The 25596-nt window shown below is 46.4% G+C and overlaps 1 protein-coding gene across 6 annotated transcripts in view; it reads right to left on the minus strand.

Moving 5' to 3' along the window:
- DOP1B (DOP1 leucine zipper like protein B) overlaps nt 1–25596 on the minus strand; it is a 121432-nt gene that overhangs the window by 15170 nt on the left and 80666 nt on the right. For 4 of the 6 annotated variants that reach the window (XM_053564196.1, XM_053564194.1, XM_053564197.1 and 1 more), the window contains 11 exons: nt 24583–24705; nt 23510–23656; nt 17453–17508; nt 15829–15933; nt 15664–15730; nt 12402–12546; nt 5563–5642; nt 4804–4913; nt 4538–4684; nt 3496–3557; nt 2852–2980 (listed from right to left, as the gene is read on the minus strand). In XM_053564196.1, the coding sequence (XP_053420171.1) occupies nt 2852–2980; nt 3496–3557; nt 4538–4684; nt 4804–4913; nt 5563–5642; nt 12402–12546; nt 15664–15730; nt 15829–15933; nt 17453–17508; nt 23510–23656; nt 24583–24705 (1171 nt within the window). The remainder of the gene's footprint in view (nt 1–2851; nt 2981–3495; nt 3558–4537; nt 4685–4803; nt 4914–5562; nt 5643–12401; nt 12547–15663; nt 15731–15828; nt 15934–17452; nt 17509–23509; nt 23657–24582; nt 24706–25596) is intronic. The other 2 variants (XM_053564195.1, XM_053564198.1) reach the window with 1 other exon arrangement.

Consider the following 25596-nt stretch of genomic DNA (forward strand, 5'->3'; position numbering starts at 1 on the left):
AAAGCAGATTAGCAGCATTTTGGGGACTCACTACACACTGTTACTGCCAGAGACGGAGGTGAAGGGGAGGGGCTCCCTGCAAAGGGGCGGGAGGGGCTTCTTTGGGGTGATGGAGTATTTTATATCTTGACTGTGGTGGTCATTACATGGTTGTTAATGTTTGTAAGAATTTATACAACTGGCCAGGCATGGTGGCTCAAGCCTATAATCCTCACACTTCGGGAGGCCAAGGAAGAAGGATCACTTGAAGTCAGAAGTCTGAGACCAGCCAAAAGAACAACATAGCAAAATCCCATCTCTAAAAGAAAGGGAGGGAGGGAGGAAAATTAGTCGAGCATGGTGGTGTGTGCCAGCTGCTCAAAAGGTTAAAATGGGAGGATGGCTTGAGCCCAAGCATTTGAGGCTGCAGTGAGCTATGGTCCAACCACTGCACTCCAGCCTAGGTAGGTGACAGAGAGAGACCTAAAGCAATTTTGGAACTCTTTTTCTAGAATGGCCACTCAAGCTATAGTCATACAAAAGTCTGACAATTAAGTTTGTGAACTCATCCTAGAAAAAGTACTTTGAAAGATGGACTGGGCACTGGTCATCATTGCATAGCTTCTCAAGGGGAGGACTTCCAGTGGTGACCATAGTGATATTCAGCAGTGAGGTCTGTAGCATGTTTTCTTTCTTCCTTTCCCTTTCCTTTTCTTTGTTCTTTTTTTTTTTTTTAAATCATTTTATTTTATTTATTTTATTATTTTTTTCTTTGCAGTTTTAGGCCGGGGCTGGGTTTGAACCTGCCACCTCCGGTATATGGGGCCGGCACCCTACTCCTTTGAGCCACAAGCTCTGCCTTTTTTTTTTTTTTTGAGACAGAGTCTTAAGCTGTTGCTCTGGGTAGAGTGCCATAGCATCACAGCTCACAGCAACCTCAAACTCTTGGGCTCAAGCGATCCTCTTGCCTCAGTTTTTCTATTTTTAAGTAGAGACAGGGTCCTGCTTTTGCTCAGGCTGGTCTTGAACTCATGAGCTAAAGCAATCCACCCGCCTTGGCCTCCCAGAGTGCCAGGATTACAGGCGTGAGCCACTGAGCCCAGATTGCAGCACATTTTCTAGGGTGAGTTTGTGAACTCAATCGTCCCACCTCATAATAATTTTTTTTATTATTATGAAAAGTATAATAATATTTTATATAATAACGCTGAGCCTACAAATATATTTCTGAATAACACCGTCATGCCGGGACGTATGGTGGGCTTCTTTCCTAGCTGCCCACTTTGTCGCCCTCAGTAGCGTGCCGTGGCATCACAACTCACAGCAACCTCCAGCTCTTGGGCTTAGGCGATTCTCTTGCCTCAGCTTCCGGAGTAGCTGGGACTACAGGCACCTGCCACAATGCCGGGCTATTTTTTGTTGCAGTTTGGCGGGGGCCAGGTTTGAACCCGCCTCCCTCGGTATATGGAGCCAGCACCCTACTCAGTGAACACTATAATAATGAAGTTTTAAGGGCGGCGCCTGTGGCTCAGTAGGTAGGGTGCCGGCCCCATATACCAAGGGTGGCAGGTTCAAACCCAGCCCCGGCTGAACTGCAACCAAAAAATAGCTGGGCATTGTGGCAGGCGCCTGTAGTCCCAGCTACTCAGGAGGCTGAGGCAAGAGAATCACTTAAGCCCAGGAGTTGGAGGTTGCTGTGAGCTGTGTGATGCCATGGCACTCTACCGAGGGCCATAAAGTGAGACTCTTCTCCACAAAAAAAAAAAAGAAAAAAAATGAAGTTTTAAAATAAAGTTTCAGATTTACAAATGTATTTCTTTCTTTCTTTTTTTTTTTTTTTGAGACAGTATGTCACTCTGTCACCCCCAGTAGAGTATTGTGGTGTCACAGCTCACAGCAACCTCAAACCCTTGGGCTTAAGTAATTCTCTTGCCTCAGCCTCCCCAGTAGCTGGGACTACAGGTGCCTGCCACAATGCCTGCTTATTTTGTGTTGTTGTTGTAGTTGTTATTATTGTTTGGCAGGCCCGGGCTGTGTTTGAATCTGCCAGTCCTGGTGTATGTGGCTGATGCCCTAGCCTCTGAGCTACAAACGCTGAGCCTACAAATATATTTCTGAATAACACCGTCATGCCAGGACGTATGGTGGGCTTCTTTCCTCGCTGCCCACCTCAGCCCCTCCTAGGTCTATCTTTGGGTGAGAGTGGAGGGTTGGCCATTCATGGTTTGACTGTCCTCTCTAAAACTCACATTGAACTTTAATGATCAATGTAATTGAATTGAGAGGTAGGGTCTTCTTTCTTTTTTTCATTTTTTTAAGACAGAGTCTCACTTTGTCACCCTGGGTAGAGTCCCATAGCATTACAGCTCACAGCAACCTCACATTCTTGGGCTTGAGCAATCCCCTTGCCTCATCCCCCTGAGTAGCTGGGCCTATGGGTCCCTGTCACGATGCCCAGCTAGGTTTTCTATTTTTAGTAAAGATGGAGTTCTCACTCTTGCTCAGGCTGGTCTGGAACTCCTGAGCTCATGTAATTCACCAGCCTTGGCCTCCTCGAGTGCAAGGATTATGGGTGGGCATGAGCCACTGCACCAGCCAGAAGGCAGGGTCTTTAAGCGGTGATTAGGCCACAGGGCTCCTCCCGCATGGGTGGAATTGGTGCTGTTGTAAAATGGTGTGTTCAGGTCCCTTGTGCTCTTACCCATCTGCCTTCTTCCATGGGACAACAAGGCCCTTGGCAGATGCCAGCCCCCCGACACCAGACTTCCCAACCTCCAGAACTTGGAGCTAAAATATTTTTGCTCATTATAAATCACCTAGGCTCAGGTACTTTGCTGCAGGAGCACAAAATGGACTAAGACAGTCAGCTTACCTTGTATCAATGGAAGGTAAAGGTGGTATTGATCAAGTTCTCCACTGAAGACAGCAAAAGCCTGGCGTTTTAACAGCATGGCTTTCTGCTCAAAACTTGAGAAGAGTTTTAAAGAACTGCTCTGCATGTCTAGAACAAATATAGCAAACATGCCTCACTTTGTGAGGAAACCACAATCAGAGGTAAGTGACAGACAATTCCTATCAGTGTGATTCCTGCGTTCCCTGGTGAAAAATCATCATCTTCATTAAGTGAGGGCATGTGGTAAGACCCATGTGTATTTAAAAAAACCTTATTTCTTCAATGATACTTAATGATAGAGCACTAGAAGAGGACGTGAGGTCTAAGAAAGTACTCCTGATAAATTATGGAAAACATTACTTTCAACACAAATGTCAAGATGTGAACCTGTTTCCAGCAGTATTTCTCCATTATAAAAATTAAGAAAAGGTTGTCAGGGCACTGGTGTCAATAGATTAGAACTACTGACAAGTAAATGACAGGCTTGTTCATTTACTTACTCCTGATGTCACAGTAGTTTGTAGCTCGGGTCTGAGCAGGGGTCTGAGATACATGGTAAAAGCAAGCTATGATGTCATTGGCCTTTTAAAGTGTGGTCTATGTGCAAGTAACACAGAACTTACTCATTAAATCCTTAAACATTGTTTTCTCATGAGTCAAAAGATGGTCAATAATGGACTTCCAGCTGCATATTAAAAAAAAAAATTAATTAAATTTGCAATAACTGTCTGATTAAAAACACCAAGAAAATAATAAGCCCCTTTAAGGCCTATTAAAAACCTCTTTCTTAAAAGAAGTTAGTGACACAAATTGTTTTTGTAAAAGGGAAAAGTAAGCTAAAACTTTTCGTTTATAATCCTAACACAGGGAATGAAGAATGACCTTTCCCAACTTACTGTAAAGGAAGCATAGACCGACAAGGCAGTCTGGAGTTCTCAAGGGCTGCCCTTTAGTGTGTTCAGACAGGATGACGTTCATACAGTCATGTTGGGGTTAAGAAGTGGGGTAATGAAGACAAATACCATCCTTAGCTCTTACTTCCAAATGGGCTCCCCCAGCAGAGCACTAGGGTCACAGGAAAGAAAGCTGCAGGGTGCCAAGTGCCCTCTGGATGTGGCAGGACAAATTTTCAGGCCGTACATAAAGGCTGCCCCCATCTCCATCCTCTGTTCCTGAGCCTCCTTCATATTAATGAAGACTCTCCAAGGCAGGGGGAGAGTTCCTGAGTGGTGTCCTTGACCTCCAAGGGAAAGGCCCAGGAAGCAAGTCTCACACCTATGTCTCTGAGGCTCTCTGCTGCAAGGTCTCAGTGAGGACTTGTAGAGTGTAAGCTGAGTGAGGCAAAGATACCAGAGGGTCAGCAATGGGCTCTGTTATCTTAACATTGGTCAAATATTTTGTGATCACAAGATAAACTGGTACTAGATAGACCAACCATCACTGTTCTTTGGGAATAATGTGTTCTCTTAATTAAGTGAAATTCTTTTAACAAAAAAGTGCCCCTGCATTATAAAAGACTGAATTTCTTTCCATGAGCACACAGTGTGTAAACCTGTTGGGGCTCTGGGTCTGCTTCCATTTTGGGAACAAGAATTAGTTACACAAACGAAAACAGCTTCCCCATGAAGATTCAGAGCACATTTTTATCAAGACACCATTTCTTACTGAATACAAGAAGAATCCATTTGAAAGAAAGTGGGGTCCATAAACAGTTCCAGAACCTCTTTCTTCCAGGCTCGCTTTGTGTAGGCATAGCCACTCAGGGAGCTCAGCAGCTGAGCGCCCGCCCGGAAGCTGGGAGCATTGTAGGTGCTAATTGGGAGTGGGAAGAGAGGAGGGCCAAGGTCAAAGACTGTTCAAGGAAAACCACTTGATTCATTTCTCAAAACATTTTTCCACACGTGTGTGGGAAGAAACGCAGCAGACGTTACCTGTGATTGCGTAAGTAGGGGAAGACGTAATAAAGCAGACGGGAGATCAATGGCACTGCTTTCTCCTTCTCATCACTTCGATAAACCATGTCCAGGAGAGAAGCCAGAGCCTAAAAGAATGAGACTTTAAAAAAACAAAACTTTTGGGCGGCGCCTGTGGCTCAGTGAGTAGGGCGCCGAGGGTGGCGGGTTCAAACCCAGCCCCGGCCAAACTGTAACAAAAAAATAGCCGGGCGTTGTGGCGGGCGCCCGTAGTCCCAGCTACTCGGGAGGCTGAGGCAAGAGAATCGCGTAAGCCCAGGAGCTGGAGGTTGCTGTGAGCTGTGTGATGCCACGGCACTCTTCTGAGGGCCATAAAGTGAGACTCTGTCTCTAAAAAAAAAAAAAAACTTTTTTTTTTTTTTTTTTTTTTTTTTTTTGAGACAGAGTCTCGCTATGTTGCCCTGGTAGAGTGCCCTGGCTTCACAGCTCACAGCAACCTCCAACTCTTGGGCTTAAGTGAGCCTCTTGCTTCAGCCTCCCAGGTAGCTGGGACTACAGGCGCCCACCACAATGCCTGGCTAAGAAAACAAGACTTTTGGGGAGGATGTGAAAGTAAGTGCAAAGCCTAACCAGAAAATTCCAGGGTGCAGCAGCCTGGGGCTGACATGGCCAGAAGACCCATCTAGGAGTGTGCGCCAAGTGTGAGGTAACACTTTCTCAAGGACTGGGGACAGCGCTACTTTCCATCAGGGACAACAAGTCAGGGTGTGCGCTTACCTCTGCCAGGAGAGAGAGGGCCTGCACGCTGTACACGGAAGGGGCGGAGGCAGACACCATTGCTGAAGCCGCAGCAGTGTCTGCGAACAGGATAGACATTCGAGTGTTAACTATGACAGATGGGTCATCACCGCTGTCCCCCAAAGCATCTCACCAACATGAGACTTGAGCTCCCACCTTCCCTGCTATGTGCAATTCAGGTATTCTTCTGTGTCAAAATGCAGTTTCAGCAACTAAGAGTCTGGATATTTTGATCAAATCAGCTCGGGCTCACTGTCTTCCTCCTTGTCCCTACTCTTGTCACCACTCTTGGAACTTCATCATCCCCTCGGATGCTTCATCAAACAACCCGGTCTCTCAGCCCTCGGGTCTCTTCTCTTCCAACCATCTTTCTCTGCTCCAACCACCTTTACACCCTTGACCCACAGTTTCCAAACCACCGTGTCCTAAATCTGTTCCCAGCACCCTACTGTGTCCAGGCCTGGGGCATCTTCCTGCATCAAGACAGGCCCCCACCGCAGTGCCGCACCTCCAGGCGGTCATCTGCTTCCCAGGCGAACACCCTCGGTGCTTCTGGTTCTTTCTGCCTAGGAAGCACCCGCTGAGAAAAACATACTGCTAAACCCGGTGATCTGTCTACACAGCAGTGAAAGGTTCCAGAGAAAAATCACACCTCTAAGTGACTAATCCCGATTTCATGATGTTGAATGTCAGAAGGACCTGCTGCTCCCATGCCTTCCCAGCATGTATCTGGGCGGTGCACTGGCTTTCCCACTCGCCAACTTCATTCTCTCACCTCCCCCTCAATACCTACCAAGGCCTCCCCTTCTCAGCAGACAGCCTCACCTCACATTTCATTGAGAAATCAATGTATCAAATGGCAAGCTCCTTGTTTGACACTGTGAGTTATTAACGCAGAGTATTTATATCCACGTTCGCTGTCTCATCTCCTGTTTTAACAGGCATGTCCCCGGCTCCTATCAAAGAACCACTAATTCCATTTATGGTACCAATCCTGGCCCCAGGCCCATCAAGGACTTTGCTTTCTAATTAGGCTTTCTCTCTTGCATTAATTTCTTCCTCTCTGCTGATCTGTTCCACCGCCACACAAACAAGCTCTGAAGTACTGCAATCTAAAAATGAATTAAAACAATACCTGCTCTCTAGTCCCCTATCCTGCTCTGGCCACTGCCCTACTACTGTCCCTGCATCCCCGCCGCTGTCTCCCAACCTCCCTGCCTGCCCACTGAGGCCTTCCCTACTGCCAAGTCCAACGGGACCTGTCCCACCTCACTCAGCCTCCCACCCTCCACTGTGTCACTGCTCCCCACCTTCTGAAAACCCCCGGCAGGTTACAAGCCTCTACTCGCTGCTGGTTTTTCTCCTGCCCCAGTGATTGCTTAATGCTCTTTGTGGGCTCCTTCCCTTTTCCAGCCATCTCAGACCTAATTATGTATAAAACAGCTCGATTTCCCTCTCCAGAATGTTCTTCCTGTCTTCTCCAACTCAATAAATTGCTTAAGCCAAACCCCCAAGCCATCCTTGATTGCACTTTTTTTGAGACAGAGTCTTGCTACGTTGCCCTCAGCAGAGTGCAGTAGTGTCACAGCTCACAGCAACCTCAAATTCTTGGGCTTAGGCGAGTCTCTTGCCTCAGCATCCCTTTATTTGTACTCTATAAATTTTGTACTCTACAGGGGCCCGCCACGATGCGCATCTATTTTTTTTTTTTTTTTTTGTAGAGACAGAGTCTCACTGTACCGCCCTTGGGTAGAGTGCCGTGGTGTCACACGGCTCACAGCAACCTCTAACTTTTGGGCTTACGCGATTTTCTTGCCTCAGCCTCCCGAGCAGCTGGGACTACAGGCGCCCGCCACAACACCCGGCTATTTTTTTGTTGCAGTTTGGCCGGGGCTGGGCTTGAACCCGCCACCCTCGCTATATGGGGCCGGCGCCCCACTCACTGAGCCACAGGCGCCGCCCGCGCATCTATTTTTTTGTTGCAGTTGTTTAGCTGGCCTGCGCCAGGTTAGAACCTGCCACCCTCGGTGTACGTGGCTAGCGCTGTAACCACTGTGCTATAGGCGCCGAGCCTTGATTGCACTTTTTTAAACCGCCATTCCCAGTCCATCAACAAGTCCTATCATTTGGCATTTAAATCACTTCTTTCAGCCCTGCCGCCAAGCTACCATCATCTTTTGCCCAAGCCACTGTGAAATCCCTTTAACTGGACTTTCAGTTTCTGCTCTCGTTAGATACAGCCTGTGTTGCTCACAGCAGCTAAAGTGATGTTTTCTAAAATTTAAAGAAGATAGTGTTATGGCTCTCAACATGCAATGGCTTCCTGCAGCAGGTGGGATGACATGCAAGCCCCTTACTGGGCTCACTACCAAGCCCGGCAAACAGCGGTCCCCTCCTGCCCTCTGACCACTCTTGCCAAGCTCCAGCCACCAGGGTCTGCGGCCTGGTCTCTGGGCCTGAGCCCACTCCCACCACCAGGGCAGTGCCTGTCCTCAGATCTTTGCAGGGCTGCTCCCTTATTTTTCATGTCTTGGCACAACTGTCACCTCCTCGGGGGCGTGTTCCATAATATCCAGTGGCTCCTGTCCCCCTCCCACGCACACCTATTACATCCTTACATTCCCCACACAACTAAGTCCCACCTGAAATTCTCTTGCTAATTTGCTTTTTTTTTTTTTTTTTTGTCACAAAAAAACTTTAGTTTTGAAGAAATCTCAGATTTCAGGAGAGTTACAAAGACACCCTTGGCAGTTTCCTTTCTTATTACCCACCCCCATGCCCATGAGAACAGAGGTCCTGCAGGTGTCTCTGCTGCTGCAGCACCAGCACCCACAGCACGGCGGCACACGTCGTTTTCTCTCCACAAGAAGATTCGTGCCATATCCTGCTTTACATGGCCCATGCACACTTAACTATTCAGTCATTTAAAATGACAGACAATGGACACTCAAAGGGGGTTGGGAGGTGGAAGACACGAAATTATTTAATGGGTACGATGTACGTTATTCAGGCGATGGATGCCCTGAAGACCTGACTTTACCACCATGTGATCTATGCATATAATAAAACTCTATTTGCACTCTATAAATTTAAATGAACTTTTTAAAAATTTAAAAATATTTTTAAAGGGGGAAATAAAACAAAATTGAAACAGCATTTAGTTATAATCCAAATACACCATTTTGGGGGTACTCTATAATTTGCTAGTTAAGCTATTTGAAGTTCAAATATCACTTCCAGCTTTGGAATTCTATGCATTTTAAAAATTAAAAAAAAAATTTCAGGTAATCATCTTACCACAGTATTGTCTTGAGGTCAAACTGAATTACTGCACGGTAGCTGGGTCCTCAGAGAAAATGTGACAAAGACAACGCAGCCGCACAGCGCTGGAGCCGGTTACTCAGCACGTGGGCACAGGTGACAACAACCGGGGCAAGCCAGTCAGGTGGAAGCAAGAGCTCCTTCCACAATGGTGTTTCTCAACCTTTTTTTATCACACCACACACCTGAACCTACAGTTAAACTTCCACAGTACATCTAAATTATGTTGATCAAAAAAGAAGAGTAAAAAAAGAATATGCTGATTGCACTGTGAACGTCTTTTGAAAATAATTAACGAGCTTTAAAAGTTTTCATGGCACACCAGTGTGCTGCAGCATACCAGTTGAAAATCACCACTCTAGGGCAGTGCCTGTGGCTCAGTGAGTACTGAGCGCCGGCCCCATATACCGAGGGTGGCGGGTTCAAACCCAGCCCCAGCCAAACTGCAACAAAAAATAGCCGGGCGTTGTGGCGGCACCTGTACAGCTACTCGGGAGGCTGAGGCAAGAGAATCGCCTAAGCCCAAGAGCTGGAGATGGCTGTGAGCTGTGACGCCATGGCACTCTACTAAGGGCGACAAAGTCAGACTCTGTCTCTACAAAAAAAAAAAAAGAAAGAAAGAAAGTCACCACTCTAGAACCATGACTACAACCATAACCACAGGTTGAGATGGTGTAATTGTTGGTTTATCCTCATTACAGCATCTGCATTATAGAATAAAGTAGAATTATTTCTCTGATGCAAAACATAAGGCTAGCTATCAAACATAGTGAAAGTAATGAACTGTGGGAAACATGCCATCCTTTCTCCTGGTAGAACCACCTTCTTCTGGGTGAGAACCTGTTTCCTGTGGCTCTGGCACCAGCCCTCTGCCAGGTGAGGCATGCACTCCAGGAAGAGCCACCCAGAGTCTCTGAACGAGACATAATTAATCCATGTTCCTGCAATGCCTAAAAAACTTGGGCTTTTTACGCACATGAGCCAAAAAGTTGTTTTATTGTTTTTGTTTCTGAGGAGCTAGGACTGAGCCACTTTTCCTGAATAAGTTTTTCTACTTTTTGTAGAGACAGGGTTTCACTATGTTGCCCAGGCTGGTTTTGAACTTCTGGCCTCAAGCAATTCCTTCTGCTTCAGCCACCCAAAGTGTGAGGAAAGAGCCTTGACTTAATGACACTTTTCCCCTTATATGTTAAAAATAGTGAATTTGGCTTTGTTTTTGCTGGTGTAACTATTGCTAACAATTTTGAGAGAATAAAAGCTAATGATTACTGAACATTTATTCTGTGCCAGATACTGTGCTACTGAGAACAGAAACGGAATTTCTTGTCCCCGCCTGTGGCTCAAAGGAGTAGGGTGCTGGCCGCATATGCCAGAGGTGGTGGGCTCAAACCCAGCCCTGGCCAAAACCCACAAAAAACAAACAAATAAAAAAAACCAAACCAACCAAACAAACAAAAACAAAACTGGTACCAAACATGCCTTCTTTTCCTGTGTTAAGTGATACTTTCCCTGTGTTAAATATTACTGAGAACTAGCAAAAAAAAGAATCACTACCTCAAGATACACTTAATCCTGGAAAAAATCCCAAAAAGTGTTCACCAACTAAAATAGCTCACTTATCAAAACCAGTAGCTTGTTCACCAAGAGTCACTCTAATAGGGGTACCAACCTGCAGCCTACAGGCTCCATTCGGATTCTGTGGGGACTATTTATCTGTGGTGGCAGATATTATAAAGTTATGTAAAGATCTTTTTCTGCTCATCAGCTTTCGTTAATGTTTGTGTATTTAGTGTGTAACCCAAGATGACTGCTCATCTCCCAATGTCCAACAGAGAAGAAAAAAGGTTGGACACCTCTCATCTCATGCACTCCCACCAAGCTAAAGTATATGTCGATAACCATACAGTCCCAATCGGCTCCCTACCTTGAAAGATAGGCCAAAGCCCTAAAGCTCTGTAAGTTGCTCCCTGACTCAGCCCCTTAGAGATACTCCGTGATGCTGTCAATTTCTCTCTCACTGCAGTGGTTATAAAAACCTGAGATCGGCCTGACTGATAGATTCGGAGCACTGGCAACTGACAGTCTACAGTCCAGGGGTCCTCAAACTTTTTAAACAGGGGGCCAGTTCACTGTCCCTCAGACCGCTGGAGGGCCAGACTATAGTTTTGTTTTTTTTTTGTAGAGACAGAGTTTCACTTTATGGCCCTCGGTAGAGTGCCGTGGCATCACACAGCTCACAGCAACCTCCAACTCCTGGGCTTAAGCGATTCTCTTGCCTCAGCCTCCCGAGTAGCTGGGACTACAGGCGCCCGCCACAACGCCCGGCTACAGACTAGTTTAAAAAAAAAAAAAAACTATGAACAAATTCCTATGCACACTGCACATATCTTATTTTGAAGTAAAAAAACAAAATGGGAATAAATACAACACACCGCTGCATGTGGCCTGTGGGCCGTAGTTTGAGGACCCCTGGACTCTACACTGTCCATTCATTTGAGATTCTTCTACAGTCTCGAGCTGATCACTGGTCTGGGTACACTAATCAGACTCTGAGTCTCCTGACCAGCATCCTAGGAAGTTATGACATAAGGCTGGGCGATGGGCTGGGATCACTGAAAGGCAAAGGTGTGTTATTCAGAAATGAGATATACAACTTAAAAGTTGTTGTGCCAAAGTTTTTCTGTTTTTTGTAAAGACAGGGTTGTGCAAAAAGAAAAACATTGTCATTGCCTTTATCCTACACATTTCTATCACCAAGATAATGGTGATACCAAGATTTCTTCCCAAGATAATGTAAATGATCTTGGTAAGTTACTTTTGGAACACTCTCTAGGCTCAGTAAAGGCTTAATGTGGTGGCATGGGTCACCTGGGATATGATCTTGGAATCCCACTGTTTATTATACGTACAACTCACATTGTAAGAAGTAAAAATGGGCAGTGTAGTAGTCATTTAGTTATGAATGTGGGGAAGGAGCTTGGGTGAATTAGGTAGACCTAAGGAGGCAGTTTGTTTTTTCCTATGTCTAAACTTTTTAAAAACTTTCTGATAAATTCTCCACGCCTGCCTGCAGCTTTCCTGAGGGATAACTGATAACTAAAAATGGCACACTTGCCGGCCAGTCCTTCCTCTCTCCCGCCTTCACTTCTCTCACTCCCCACTCTCTTCTCTTTCTCATCTCTTTCCCCCACTTTCTTCCCTCTAATATAAACTTATACTTTTATATCCTAAATAAAGTATATTTGTACATTTGAGGTTACAACTTGATGTCTTGATCCAGGAGGGCTGTCTGGAAAATATCTGGCCATCATATTTTTCAAATCCTTGGCTGGATAGCCCTCAGACCTATACATTGTGAAATAACCTTACAATCAAGTTAATTGACTTATGCAGCACGTCACACACTTTCTTCCCTTCTTGGTAGTGAATACATCTAAGCTCTTTCTTACGGGATATGCAGAACTGTGGGCATTATTTTTTGAGTTTCCTACACACACCGTATAAATCTTCCTCGGCATCAGATTCTTCTAGAGAGGCTTGAGGCTGGGCCTTCACCTCCAGGTTCCTGCTCAGCCAGCTGGTTTGTTCCAAGGAAGAGCCAGCAATGTTCCCCACAGCTTCTAGGATTTTTTGAGTGACTTCCTGAGAGCAACCAGGAGAAAGAAGTTAGTTAAGGAAAAGGATTTTAAGTGCCTAAAATAGCACCATCCAATAGAAATATAACACAGACTACAACTGTAAGCCACATGTTTATAATAACATTAAGTTTTCCAGGAGTCACACTAAAAAGTGAAAAGAAAGAGATGAAATTAATTTTAATGTCTTATTTAACCCAGCATATCCAAAATATTACCAACATGTAATTAATACAACAATTATTATTTCTGAGACAGAGGCTCACTTTGTCACCCTCAGCAGAGTGCCGTGACATCATAGCTCACAGCAACTTCAAACTCTTAGGATCAAGCGATTCTCTTGCCTCAGCCTCCCAAGTAGCTGGGATTACAGGCACCCTTCACAACACCTGGCTATCTTTTTTTTTTTTCTGAGACAAGTTCTCACTCTGGCTCAAATCTGTGAGCTCAGCCTCCTAAGTGCTAGGATTACAGGTGTTAGCCACCACGTCCAGCCAATGTAACAATTATTAATGAGATTATAGGTTTTTTGTGTGTGCTAAATTTCTGAAATCTGATGTACATTTTATACTTTCAACACATTCATTTTAGAGCAGACACATTTCAAGTGCTTGATAGTCACATGTGGCTAATAGCTACCATGCTGGCCAATGTAGATAAATATACAGAAATCTGAGGTCGTAACCAGTACTCTGATAATAAAGACACACACTGAATTTAAGACACTGGCTTTCTGGTTTCTCTAGAACCAAAGGTTGTTGCTAGAAATGCATTTTAAATAAAACAAGAAATAAAGTTAAGTAAGTTAAATGGATTTGACGGGATGAGGGGAAGAGTCAGTCCCCATCAGGGTGTGAGCAGTAAAGAACTGGGCAGTGGCTGGATAAAAAGACAGAATCCTCAGCAGGTTTCTCAGGCAGTACTGACAGGACCATTCGCTTAGAGCAGCTGGAATCCCCCACATCTGACAATTTAACAATCCTAACCTCAACTATCACACCAAGTTCCTAAGCTGGGCACCTGCTGGGTGGCAGGAAGGTGCGCCTGGGGGAGGGGTCACCAGGCTATAACTCAAGACAGGGTGGAAAGGTCAAGAAAGGGGCTGAGGGCTCAGAGGAGTCCACATAAGAGTCAAGTGCTCTGAGTGGATGGGTGTGATACTGCAAAGTGTAAGTTTGGTCTTTCTCCCTATATCCTGGCATACAATTCCTGAGAACCTTGGATTCTCTGAGATGACAAGCATCTTTTTGTATCCTACTGAGAGGACTGGTAGCTAGGGGTCCTTAGGTAGCTGCAACACTGGCTGGTCACTAGACAGACCAAGGCAGGATTACAGGGCTGGACTTTCAGCCTGCTGCCCCACCTCTAGGAAGGGAAGAGGTGCTAAGCTGATCACCAATGAATGGCCAGTGATTTAATCTGTCATGCCTACATAATGAAACTTCCACAAAACCCCAAAGGGACAGGGTTCAGATGAGCTTCTGGATAGCAGGACACATGAGGTTCCTGGGGTTGGCACACCCAGAGAGGGCACGGAAGCTCTGTATCCCTTCCTGTATCCCTCACCCTACGTATCTCTTCATCTGTATCCTCTGTAATCTCTTTAATATCCTTTAGAATAACAGTAAACATGTTTCCCTGAGTTCTGTGAACTAATCTAGCAAGTTAATTGAATATAAGGAGGGGGGATCATGGGATTCCCAATTTATAGCTGGTTGGTCAGAAGCACAGGTCACATTCTGGGGCTTGCAGTTAGCAAGGGGAAGTGTGGGACTGAGCCCCAACCTGTGAGATCAAACATGAGCTCCAGGCAGACAGTGTCAGAACGGAGCTGAACTGGACGACACACGGGTGTCTGCTGCAGGACTGCGTGCTTGGCTGCTAATGGGGAGAAATCGGCACACGTCTAGTTACCAGACGTCACGGGAGGATTCTGTAATGTGAGAATACAGTAGGAAAAAACACTTTGTTTTTTTTCTTATCTTCAATGAGGAAGTAGTAGTCCAGGTGTGGCTCTAAACAGAAGGAAGGGCCTCTTTACCCACTTGCCCCGGCAATGGGGGCCTGTTCGCCATCTAGGGCAAATGTATCCTGCTTTGTAAGCTTTCTTATTTTCTTTTCCTCAACTTTGTTTCATGCTGGCCTTAAAAACAAAATAAAAGAAACAGTAGAAAGGAGTTAGTGTCAAGAAGGCCAGTGGTCATGAGACAGGAGCAGGTGACCCTAGCCCCTCTAACCAAAAGGAGCAGAGAAGAGGCGCGCCGGTTAGAACAACTGAGGCAATGCCCTGCCCAGAGGGACTGAAGGAGGGCCCTGCTCTAGGTAATAGGCCATAAAGGGACAAGGGTTGACAAGGGGGCCAGGCCAGTGCTTCCCAAGCACAGGCAAGCACAGTGTCTGCACTGCAATGATGCTTCCTTCTCTGTCTGCCAGTCAAGGCCAAAGAAGGCATCTGAATTCTCTAATGACACTTTGCCAAGCTATGTACAGTACTATCATAGTTCAGAATTAGGGAAATGAGGATGTTTCCTGATACACCTTTTACAAATGCCAAGGACTGTAACTACTACAATTAGCAACAAGACTAATACAAAGTCTCTCGGTGCCTAGGAAAAAACATCCACACAAAAGCCACTGACTCACTCAGCCTCTATGATGGCTACAAAACTGATCTTTCCAGTTCCACATGACTTCCACGTTGATTAGTCAGCATTCTCCTTGGAGAAGTTTTTCCTCCTCCTATGGTGAGTTCTATTTTTATTTCTCAGTATTTTCAAAATTTCCTACGAATAGGAATTGCTTTAACGACAGGGGAAAAGAAAAGGGTTTAGGGCAAGAGATCCATGTGCAGAGAGAGATTTTTTTATCCCAGTTATCCAGTGAGCTCCGCACGCTGCATGCAATGGGGAGAGGGAGGGGGCACTTGTAAATCCCACAGTCGACTGCTCAAGTATCATGTAAGAACCTTTGTCAGAAACCCCCTACAGTAAGCAGCAGAGGAAGTGAGACTTGAGAACAAATGCACAGCTCAGCTCAGACTCTGGCTGATGTCTTCCTATCTGCTGCCCCTAAAGGTGGACGATGCTACTCAGTAGCACTTTGCTGAACTCTTTCCTGTACAGACCTGCAGATCTTTCTGATCCTTCTTGCTTTCCATGTTGGGAGTCCTTGTTACAAAGTCATTCAGCATGCTGTTGAGACACAAGCAGCTTCAGATCAAAAATGCTGCAGAAATAAAATATTTTCTAATAGAAAAAATGACATCACTGCCAATGTGGTGACATGTTACCTGAGAAGCAGAAAATAACCAGGAGGAGCAAGATTCAACTGTACAGATTCCTTCAACACTCCCAACAGGGAAGGAAAGTTCTCTTGCAAGGCTGTAACGGGGAGCCTATTAAAAAAATAGGAAAAAATATCCATGAACAAGTCAAAATAACATTTGTTTAGAAGCACATTTAGGATCCTGGCAGTTAGGAAGCAGAGGGGAAACAGCATGCCTGAAGGACCTGCTTCTCCTATTATAATACACACAAGATAATTTTGGTATTCTGGTGACCACGTCAAGTTTGGGGACTTAAAATTCTGCTGCTAACAGGTGCGATACTCTGGTCTCCTCATCTATAAATGAAATAAGCTTTAAGCTGGATGATCGAGTTCCATCTCTTGGGCCTTTCTGCTTCCCCAATGTGGCTGATAATATGGCTCCATCAGGCAGAAGGTTGCAAAGTGTTAGGTCAGGGCCTTCCTGCCAGGAAAGTGGTTTTCCCTCGACAGTAGCTCTCACACAAGCCTCACGGGCAGCGAGGGTTCTGAGATTATTGTCACACAGTGAGGCAGCACAGGTCTAAGTCCTGCTTGTCCAACCTACCTCCCCTGAATGGCCTTGGTAGTTCCTCCTCTGCAGAAAGAGAATGATAAAAATCGAACCTGCGGCTTCCAGGAAAGCTCAGGTATCACTTAGGCCACTATGATGTACGCTGGATAGTATAGTACTAAGTATTCACTGTCATGAGAAAGGCCTCATGAAGACCAGGTCATCTCTACAAAGATGCTTGTGGGTGAAGGGGTAATGCCTGGTCTGGATTTAACCCTAACACCCAGGGACTCCTGGGACTATGGCCCTCAGTTTATCTTCCTGTAACCTCAGGATGTGGTGAGTGAAAGTAACCAAGGAATGTTATCTGTGTGAGCCAAGGACCTGGGTATCAGAATTATTTACTATGAAACTCCTAATGGGTATGTACGGACAGGGAGGCTTCCTGGAGAAGTGGTCTGCACCCCTTTCCCCTCACATTGCCACAGGGAAGGCCCCCGCACAGAGGAGGGGTGTGGCCACTGTAGGATCTGAAAAAGGCCCAGTAAAGCGTCTTTAGCATTATAACTGAACTTCCCCAAACAGAAAGCTGGGGACCAATGTTGACTCTAACATTCCCACAGGAGAAAAATCTGTGGAGTCCCCTTTCCAGACTGCCTTTAGATTAGACTGCTTCATAAAGACAGTAAGGTCAATCAACCAGAGCCGAAGCCATCCAGCAAAAAACACAGGTGGGCGCTGAGAACTCCACCAAGAAGAATCATTTCTCCTTTTCCTGAAAGAGGTCTTCAGCACTTCCCTATGTGTGGGTTTTAGTGACATCTGAATCTTTTACAACTTGACAGGCCTTACGTAATCCTTCACTGACATAAAGTGATCAACACAGAGCCCATGGATTTCAACGTCACATCGGAACTCTGGAGAAGAAAAAGTAAAGGTCATCGGGGCATTCTATGCCTTGGGAAGAAATTAAGAAAACCTTAAGCTATTTTCTGAACCAGGGCTCTCCAAGAGTCACGAAATAAAGCCACAGCTGTTATTCACAGCCACTGCGATAGCACCTGTAATTTGGAGTGTCTTTGTGGGACTGTATTACCTCTGGATGAGAGCACAGCAGAACTGCAGCACAGGGATATCTACGAGGGGCGATTTCTGAAAATTTAAGCAAAACCAATTACTCCACGTTGGTGGGAAATAGGCTAAAAAGAAATTCAAATATGAAACAGATCTGCATCCTAACCAAGCAAAGGATTTCAGGCAAGGAATCTTTTAGATACATATAACAACAGATGTGTTAGTATCCCTCACATACAATGAAAACAAACATATTCCCTGAACTCCCAAATTATCGGTGGCCCCTTAGTAGGCTTATACAGTGATTTGTCATTCTGCTTACCTACTGTCCATTCCAGATTATCAATAAGCCTTTAGGGAAAATCTGGGGGCCAGTACTCTCATTCTTTTTTTTTTTTTGTAGAGACAGAGTCTCACTGTACCGCCCTCGGGTAGAGTACCGTGGCGTCACACGGCTCACAGCAACCTCTAACTCTTGGGCTTACGCGATTCTCTTGCCTCAGCCTCCCAAGCAACTGGGACTACAGGCGCCCGCCACAACACCCGGCTATTTTTTTGTTGCAATTTGGCTGGGGCTGGGTTTGAACCTGTCACCCTCAGCATATGGGGCCGGCGCCCTACTCACTGAGCCACATGCGCGGCCCCAGTATTCTCATTCTTAGCTTAAAAGATTCCCTCACACCCAGCCCAGACAACTCTCCTAAATCCGAAGTGGCTGGAATTACTTAGAAACTGGTTCTTCTGGGTGGTGCCTGTGGCTCAGTGAGTAGGTCGAATGCCCCACATACCGAGGATGGCGGGTTCAAGTCCGGCCTGGGCCAAACTGCAACAAAAAATCGCTGGGCATTGGGCGGCGCCTGTGGCTCAGTAGGTAAGGCACCGGCCCCATATACCGAGGGTGGCGGGTTCAAACCCGGCCCCGGCCAAACTGCAACCAAAAAATAGCCGGGCATTGTGGTGGGCGCCTGTAGTCCCAGCTACTCGGGAGGCTGAGGCAAGAGAATCGCTTAAGCCCAGGAGTTGGAGGTTGCTGTGAGCTGTGTGAGGCCACAGCACTCTAACCGAGGGCCATAAAGTGAGACTCTGTCTCTACAAAAAAAAAAAAAAAAATGAAAAAATCGCTGGGCATTGTGGCAGGCACCTGTAGCCCTAGCTGCTTGGGAGGCTGAGGCAAGAGAATCACCTAAGCCCAGGAGCTGCAGGTTTCTGTGAGCTGTGACGCCACAGCACTCTACCAAGGGCGACAAAGTGAGACTCCGTCTCAAAAAAAAAAAAAAAAAGAAACTGGCTTTTCTAAAACATACATTTCCCCCCACCTCCTGGTTTGTAAAAAGCTATTTGCAGAAGTGGAGCTAATTCACTGAACAGCCACAAAACGCAATTTTGTTATCTGAACCGTCAAAAACCAGTCAGCCAGATGAGATCTAGTTCCTTTTTAGCCTGGAAAAGATTAGAAATTGCAGATATTTATAGAAATTAAAGAAACAAAATCTAAAAACATCCTGTGTTTGTAAAAGCTGGGGCAGGACAGCTCCCTGGGCTTCTGTGGCAGCAAAGCCAGCAGGAAGCAAGGACCACTGCCTAGAGGGTCGTTTCCTGCTGCCAAAGACATGCTCAGAGCCATAAATATGACTGGCTGAGGATCTGACTGCCCTTCACCCTGCTCCTCTCTCCTGGCCTCTATCACTAACATTTATGTACAAGAGCAAATGCAACAGGACAACACCCCGAAACCCTAAGTGTCTGTTCACATCCTCTTAGGCAGTCAGCTGTTCCCATAACCTGGCCTTTGTGTTAATTTTTAGGGCAGCTTCCCTTCTCTTTCTACTACTTTTCCCGATCTGGAATACGGGTGGACTGAAGGTAGGAACAGATTCCCTCTATTTAGAATCCCCTACCACTCCATTTTCAATAAACACGGGAAGGATGGATCAGTCCCCTGAGGACAAGGGACGGTGTGGAGCCCTCAGGGACTGGAAGCTTTGGGAGAGGGCCACCCTGAGCAACCTGCAAGGCCCTTTCAGAGTAGGTGCAAAATAGGACGGAGAGTTCTACTCCAAAGCAAGCACATCTATAAAAACTGCTAAAGAGGGTGGCGCCTGTGGCTCAAAGGGGTAGGGCGCCGGGCCCCATATGCCGAGGTGGCGAGTTCAAACCGAGCCCTGGCCAAAAACTGCAAAAAACAAAACAAAACAAAACAAACAAAAAAAACTGCTAGAGATTCTGTGGTCACTTTTCCCACTGTGGGGTAAAAGAATGGTTTAAAAAAAAGTCTGACTCCTAAGTTCAGCTTTTGCTCAACCATCCTCACTGAGATGCCCTTAAAATCTAAAACTATATTCCTTTTTTATATCATGAAAACTTTTTTATCATGGCAAGATAATACATAAAACTTGCCATTTTAAACATTTTCAAGCATACAGCTCAGGGGCACGTAGTGCACTCGCACTGCACCCAAGTCCACCTCCAGGACTTCTTCACCAGCCTGAGCTGAGACTCCCTCTCCTACGCTCCAGACCACCATAACCACCACTCTACTTTCTGTGTCTAGGAACTTGACTGCTCTAGGTCTCTCATATAAATGGAATTAGACCACTGGGGTATGATACACTTACATCGCTTCTTGGCCATGGTTAACTGGTCCCTAACTTCCACAGTCTTTTGTTATACTTCGGGAGTTACTGAGTGCTTTAGGCCTCAGGAAACAGAGTCTCTCTCCCCGACCTTCTCCTGACCGCCTTTCACCCGCCCCGTTTAGGACTCTAATCATAAGACCTTCATTCCAAAGGGTGCTGCCCCATACCCTGGAGGAAGGATGCTGGCTCAGAGCACTGGGAAGAATTGGGACAGGCCCTTGTTAGGTCCCCCCAGTCAATCAGTGTCAGATCACACTCCTCTTGTCTAATCACATTGTGACTCAGTTGTCCAAGCTTTAGTCATGTCTGTCCAGTAAAGTCTCTATAATAGGTCCAAGAAGATAGGGTCTCAGGAGTGTCCCGCTATCTAGGAGAACACAGGGAGGCTAGAAGGTGGTTACCCAGGGGGGACATGGAAGCTGCGCTCCTTCCTTCATACCTCACCTTGTCCGTCTCTTCATCTGTTCCCTTAGTAACACTGTTAGGTAGATAGTGAGGATTCTGGCAGGCACCTCACCTTGGTGCTGTCTCAAGCAACTGCTCCACCTGAGGAAGGACCAGGGTGCCCCGCCTTGATGCTGCCCCAAGCAGCACTGGGGAAAGGAGCCCCACTGGGGAAAGGAGGAGCCCCTTGCCGATCTGCAACAGGGAATTTCCTGGCAGGCCCCTGGCACAAGGCCTGGAAAGTGACCCAGAGTAACCTAAGGTTAACTACCATGTCATGAAAGTGGCTGGACCGCAACACCTGAGGAGGGCCAATCAGACGGGGGCCTGTCGCCTGCTCATTCTTCAGCCAAGAGCACACCAAGAGCCGAGAACAGACTGCCAAACCAACAACACCCGCTATGATAAAGTGGGAAACGTAATTCTGTGAGCTGCTTCAGCAAATTCACTATACCCAAAGAGGAGGTCATGGGAACCCCAACCTGTAGCTGGTCAGTCAGGGGTTCTGCAGGTTCTAATTTGTGACTGTTCTCTGGGTGGCGGGGTGAGGCCCTGGGGATGGGGTCCTCAGCCTGTGGGACGTGACTCTGCCTCACAGTGTGGGAAATGAACTGGAGAATACCCAGCTGGTGTCCCCTGCAGAACTGATAGCTTATTTCCCAGCAGGGAGAAATCCTCACATAATACAAGTCTTCTGTGTTGACTGTTGATATGCTTTCGAGTGAAAGTAATAAACAATCTGAATAGCTTTTTTTTCCCCTGAGACAGAGCCTCAAGCTGTCCCCCTGGGTAGAGTGCCATGGCATCACAGCTCATAGCAACCTCCAACTCCTGGGCTCAAGCAATTCTCCTGCCTCCGCCTCCCAAGTAGCTGGGACTACAGGTACCCGCCACAACACCCAGATATTTTTTGCTTGCAGCCGTCATTGTTGTTTGGCAGGCCTGGGCAAGATATGAACCTGGCAGCCACACGTGTATGTGGCTGGCGCCTTAGCTGCTTGAGCCACAGGCACCGAGCCCTTAATAGTTTTTTCAACATGAAAGAAGAGGCCTAGTCCTTTTGTAGTGGTTTGTTTCATTCAACATAATGTCCTCAAGGATCGTCCCTGAGTCCGAGTTCCCTCCTTTTTGAGGCTGAGTACTATCCCACTGCCTGCACATATCTCAGTATGTTATCCAAACACGCACCGGCACACGCTTGGATCATTTCTACCTTTTGGTTATTGTAAATAATAACCAAAGGTTATTGCAATGAACACAGGTGTATAAGTATCTGAGTAAGGGTATATTTTTTAATAATTTCTTTTCCACTAATTTTTCATTCCACTAATTTTCAGTTTATCCTTTTTTTTTCTTTTTTGAGACAGAGTCTCACTCTACTGCCCTAGGTAGAGTGCTATGTTGTCAGCCTTGCTTATAGCAATCTCAAACTCCTGAGCCCAAGCGATCCTCCTGCCTCAGTCTCCCAAGTAGCTGGAACTACAAGCACCTGCCACAATGCCTGGCTAGTTTTTCTTACTTTAAGTAAATAGGGGGGTCTCACTCTTGCTCAGGCTGGTCTCAAACTTCTGAGCTCAAGGGATCCTCTGCCCTGGTCTTCCAGGGAGGTAGGATTACATGTGTGAATTATTGTGCCTGGCCACTCATTTCAAATTATTTGATGGGAAGGCAATTATTTAAGGTTGAAATAAATCCTGGTTTCTATTAAATTAAGAGCAAAACAGCCCCTGTACTTTTAATGAGGTCCGCTTTGGTAAAAATCAAAAACAAAACCCTCTATGGGTATAAAAATTTTAAACCACACAGTCTGTCCTGTTTCAAATCCATTTGAATAACTGAAAAAGGTCTTTCTCCAGCACAAACCCCTCACTTGCTCTGCAGAAATGAGCAGAAAACTTAGGAGGAGCTTCTTGGTTTAACGACATTCCCTGGAAGCCTTTGGTTTCACAGCAGACAGATAAAATCTCTTCTTTCTCCAGGTGTGTGGCATGAGTTATGTCCTCTGACATTTATTTTGTGCTTTTTATAAATAATTATGCAAATTTAAATTTGCCCTTGATGAAGATTCCCTCCTTAATCCAACTCTAGCAGTGCTCCTCTGAGCTCTCTCCTTGACTAGGTACTGACCTTGGCTGGAAGGACTGCAACTTTCAGCACCAATGTACCAGGAAAGGGTGTGTCTGTGGATGAGGACACCACTCTCCTTAAAGTGTTTGCCCGAGGAAGCCCAAGGTTGCTGAAATAATTTACTGTTTGTTCCTGCCAACAGCTGTCCACAGGCCCCAGCTTCCCCTTCTTAGAGCATTTGTTTAGGGGAAAAAAGAAAAGCTTAAAATGATAAATACCCTCTCTGTCCCTTTGAGCTTTGTGTGTCTCCCATGACTCAGGAATGTCTTTCTCAAGGACCTGGGAGGCTTCCCTTTGAAATATAATCATGCAAGATAAGGCTTCTGTTTCCAGCTTCCATGAGAAGGGCTTCAGAGCCTATCTCATGAGCCTCAGTGAGCAGACCCAGATGGCTCAAGCACTTGCAACCCTGACTAGCCCACCCCGTCCTGCTTTTCTGTGGTTTTCCACTCCCCTTGTGGCGCTGCTCTGTCCCTCCCAACTCCCCATTCCCCTTCTTGTCATCTCTGCACACATCAATGGACCTGAGCTCACTGTAGTAGCTTCCCAATCACATCTGTCTTCACCACCTTCAGTCACAGTCAGGCTACAAGTTCCTTGAGGCAGGTGCCATCTCCTCTTCCTACGGATTTTATTCCACTCGTTGCATAGAAGGTGAGAGACACAGTCGCTGACCTCAAGCATTTCCCACCCATTCTAAAAAAGGGGGCACTGAAGCCTAACAGGGTGTCCGCCAGGGCAAAGCAACAGCACTGCCATTTTATAACCCCCAAGAGCTTCAACTTACTCTTGCAACCCGTACCTCCCTTCCAAACTCGACTCGTAAGAAGTGGAGTCGTGAAGAATGCCACCTGACTCCCCAGGCTGCTCACCTCGTCTCCTTTGTCGCCTTTGATTTGCGGTGGCCTCTTTACCACCTCTTTCACCAGGTGCAGCAATGTGTCCGTCTGCAGGGTGCTGAGTGCACAGATCAAGTCAACAAGAGTCAGCTGGGACGCACTCGCCACTGGGACAATCTGCTGAGAAAAAAAAAATTCCATGAATGCTCATGGAGAGAAAATAAAAACAAGAATGATACACAAAAAACATTCTGTAATAGTTGTCACTGCAGAAGGAAATTTGTGTTAATATTTTACATAAGTATGTATTTCCCACTGAACTGGGTGAAGGCTCCATCTGTGGAAATAAAGTATTCGGTACTGGAAACAAAGTGGGAGAAAGCCAACCAGCATCAGGTTTACCACCAAGGAAGGACCGCTAGGTGCTAAGGAGGGTGGCCTGGGCACCAACTGCTCACTCGTCTCCTTAGAGAGCGGGAGCCGGCACTGGCCACAGAGGCCGAGCATCGAGGGAGTGTCCAGGGGTGAGGCAGGCCCTTCTGAGGGAGGAGGTAGGAACCTCAATGGTGCATGGAGGGAACAAAGGAAGAAGAATGTGGTGGTTTGGTTGAAACAGGTGAACCAAGCCCTGGAGGATGAGGCTTGGTCAGTGGATAAAAAATGGGCAACTTGTAATCCTAATGCTTTGGGAGGCTGAGGTGGGAAGATTACTTGAGGCCAGGAGTTTGAGAGCAGCCTGGACAACACATTATAGCCAACACAAAAGTCCCATCTCTACCAAAAAAAAAAAAAAAAGTAATAATAATAAAAATTAGCCCAGCCCAGGCGCTTGCCTGTAGTCTTAGTTAACTGGGAGGCTGAAGGGGGAGATCTCTTGAGGTCAGGAGTTTGAGATTACAATGAACTATGGTGATGTCACTGTACTCTAGCCCAGGTGACAGAGTGAGACCAGTTCCCAAAATGAAAAATAAAATAAAATAAAATAAACAGTGAAACTACTTAATGTTAGTGTCCCATGTTGGCCTCCCTGGTCACCTTTGTCCCATGTGACTTTTTTGTGGTCTTCATCAGTAAGTTTAATCACTCCTTTAACTTTTTAACTCTACCTTCATTTTACTGTGACGCTGAGCTTTCTTTTTGCTCCATACTGTTGCAACAGCTGCTGTAAACTGAACCCCAAGATGGGCCGTCAAGGGGTTTAAGAAGTCTAAAATCTTTTGTCTTATGGTCTAGAAAGAGAGGGAGAAAAGTTACTGGAGAGTAATATCAGCATAATACATACTTAACAACCACCTCCTAGAACAACCCAAGGTGCTTCACTGCTGGGTGGACCCCCGAAGGGAGGAGTCGAGCCCCACTTTATAGGAGCTGACGTGAGGCAGTGGGACAAGCACAGTGGGAGGTGTACTGAGCGGCTACGGTGCAGAGACAGCTGCCTCGCTGAGCTGATCAGGAGGGTCTCAGGAGGCGACAAAGACCACCCCTGGGCAGTGTGGGCAGGGCAGGGTCTCGCTGGAAGCCACGTGACACCTGGCAGAGGCCAGTGACCCAGGAGAAGCCGAGCAGCTGAGTCAGCATGACGTCTGCCTAGAAATCCCACGGCCTAAAGCATGTCCTCATCAAGGAGAAAGAGTTTATATTCATTAGAAAAGCTATTTCTCAACTTCAAGAAATACGTACCACATAACTAACTTTGTTATTTACACAGTTTAAAACAAACCTATAACCTAGCCCTGCACATCACTCACCATCCTCCCTTTAAGAAATTCTCAGTTCCCACCATGCTCTTTGCTCCGTGAATCCTCTGGCTTGCCCAGCTTGAAGCACCCTGCCCCCTAGCTAAAACCTTCCCTCTGGGGTCTCAGCTCCGTCACTCTACCTCAGAAACATCTTCTAGACCAGGCCAGGGTGGCACCTTGCATTTCTCTGGAGCACTCCTCCTCCTCATTGTCCCCCTGCCTAATGTCTGTCTCTGCTGCGAGGGGGAGTCTCCATCTGTCCTGTCCACTGGCTTATCCAGACGGCCTGTGTCAGATGAACTGACTTGCTGAGCACTTCCTCTGTCCTCACGCCCACGTGTTTGTTTCATGTTAGATGCAGAGCATGGGGCTGTTCCCCCC

The sequence above is a fragment of the Nycticebus coucang genome, chromosome 16 (genome assembly GCF_027406575.1).
Source record: "Nycticebus coucang isolate mNycCou1 chromosome 16, mNycCou1.pri, whole genome shotgun sequence".
NCBI classification, from domain to species: Eukaryota; Metazoa; Chordata; class Mammalia; order Primates; family Lorisidae; genus Nycticebus; species Nycticebus coucang.